General features: G+C 59.2%; 1 protein-coding gene across 1 annotated transcript in view; it reads right to left on the reverse strand.

Annotated features, from left to right (window-relative positions):
- Window positions 1–1,632, reverse strand: part of ITGA11 (integrin subunit alpha 11) — a 48,197-nt gene that overhangs the window by 9,390 nt on the left and 37,175 nt on the right. Inside the window, exons 18-19 of the mRNA XM_014308316.2 lie at window positions 925–1,035; window positions 664–749 (exon numbers count right to left, since the gene is read on the reverse strand). Coding sequence (XP_014163791.1) covers window positions 664–749; window positions 925–1,035 — 197 coding nt within the window. The remainder of the gene's footprint in view (window positions 1–663; window positions 750–924; window positions 1,036–1,632) is intronic.

Here is a 1,632-nt window from a genome sequence, read left to right on the forward strand (position 1 = left end):
CGAGGCACGGCCACGGCTGCTCTGGGAATTCCAGCCCAGCCCCTCCCCACCCTCACAGGGAACAATTCCTTCCCAATATCCCATTGATCTCTCTTTCACCTAAAGCCATTCCCTGTGTCCTGTCCCCCCATCCCTTGTCCCCAGTCCCTCTCCAGCTCTCCTGGAGTGCCTTTAGGCTCTGAAAGGGGCTCTGAGCTCTCCCTGGACTGTTCCCTTCTCCAGGTGAACATTCCCAGCTCTCCCAGCCTGGCTCCAGAGGGGCTCCAGCCCTTGGAGCAGCTCCGGGGCCTCCTGTGGATGCAACCTTTAATAGCTCTGTAACCACGGAGCTGCAGTGTGGAATTATTTCCATGAGTCAAGCCCGTAATTGCCAGGTGGGTAATGCCAGCCTTGCAGTTATTCCCTGGTATTTCCTGATTTGTATCCCTGGAACTCATCACCATGGCACCAAATATTCGCCGGTTTGTGGATTCCCCGAAAAACCACAGACAGGGGGCCGGGAGAGGCTCAGAAGTGCCAAGGAGCACCTCATGGAGGGCTTGGATGAACCTTGGATGAAGGACCAGTGATGTCAGAATTTACAGAACGCAGATTGGGGCTGGATTTTTGGAGACTCCCCCAGCTGCTGGCACTCCTGGAGGATGCTCTGGGTCACCTACTCACATGGCACTGGGAATGTCACTTCTGGCATCCAGCACCAGGTCGGGGACACAGTGCTCGTCCTCGTTGCAGCCATTCCAGAAGGGGACCTGAGGGGACAAGGAGAGCAGCTCGGTGACAATTCTGCCAGGGATAAACCTGCCCTGGTGCCTTGGGAGGTGGAACCTTGGGAGGTGGCACTTGGGGAGGTGGCACCTGGGAGGCAGCACCAGGGAGGTGATACTTTGGGAGGTGACACTTTGGGAGGTGTCAGCTGCTACCTACAGAGACCCTGAGGGAGGTGGGCCACCCATCGTCCAGCATGGGGCCGTGCTCGGGGTGCTCCAGCTCGTAGTCGATGGAGAACGTCACCGGCTTCACATAATCCGCCGAGTCCTGGGGCACACGGAGAACACTGAGAGGAGCCTGGGGCTGCCTGGGCGGGGGCAGCCCCTCAGGGTGTCCCCAAAGGTCACACATCTGTCCTGCAGCCCCAGCCCAGGGCTGGAATGTAACAGAAAACAGATCCCATCTCCAAAGTTGGTCCGAGCCCCATCCACCCTGGCCTTGGATGCTTCCAGGGATCCAGGGGCAGCCACAGCTCCTCTGGGAATTCCATCCCAGCCAGGAATTCTTTCCCAATGTCCCACCTAGCTGTGCCCTCTGGAAGCCCCTAGGAGCTCCTCCCGTGCCTTGCCCCAGGGTGCAGAGGGATGCTCTGAAGGGAGATGTTTTTTTGGGCTAAATCACGAGCTCCGGCTCCATCTCCAGCCTCCAGTTTCCCAGAAGTTCACGGCAGTTCAGCCGGGGCTTGGGGCTGGGCCAGTCTGGCAGCTCAGGCCTGCCTGGCTTCCATGAGATTCTCCTCATTCCCTGGGAATGTTTGGGTTTGGCCAGGTTTGTGCATCAGCTGTTCCCTGCGAGCGAGGGATGCACCAGCTCTGCACCCCGGGGTGGGACCCTGCCGGAACACAGGGGGACACCACCAGCGAC

The sequence above is a fragment of the Geospiza fortis genome, unplaced genomic scaffold (assembly GCF_000277835.1).
Source record: "Geospiza fortis unplaced genomic scaffold, GeoFor_1.0 scaffold2, whole genome shotgun sequence".
Classification (NCBI taxonomy): domain Eukaryota; kingdom Metazoa; phylum Chordata; class Aves; order Passeriformes; family Thraupidae; genus Geospiza; species Geospiza fortis.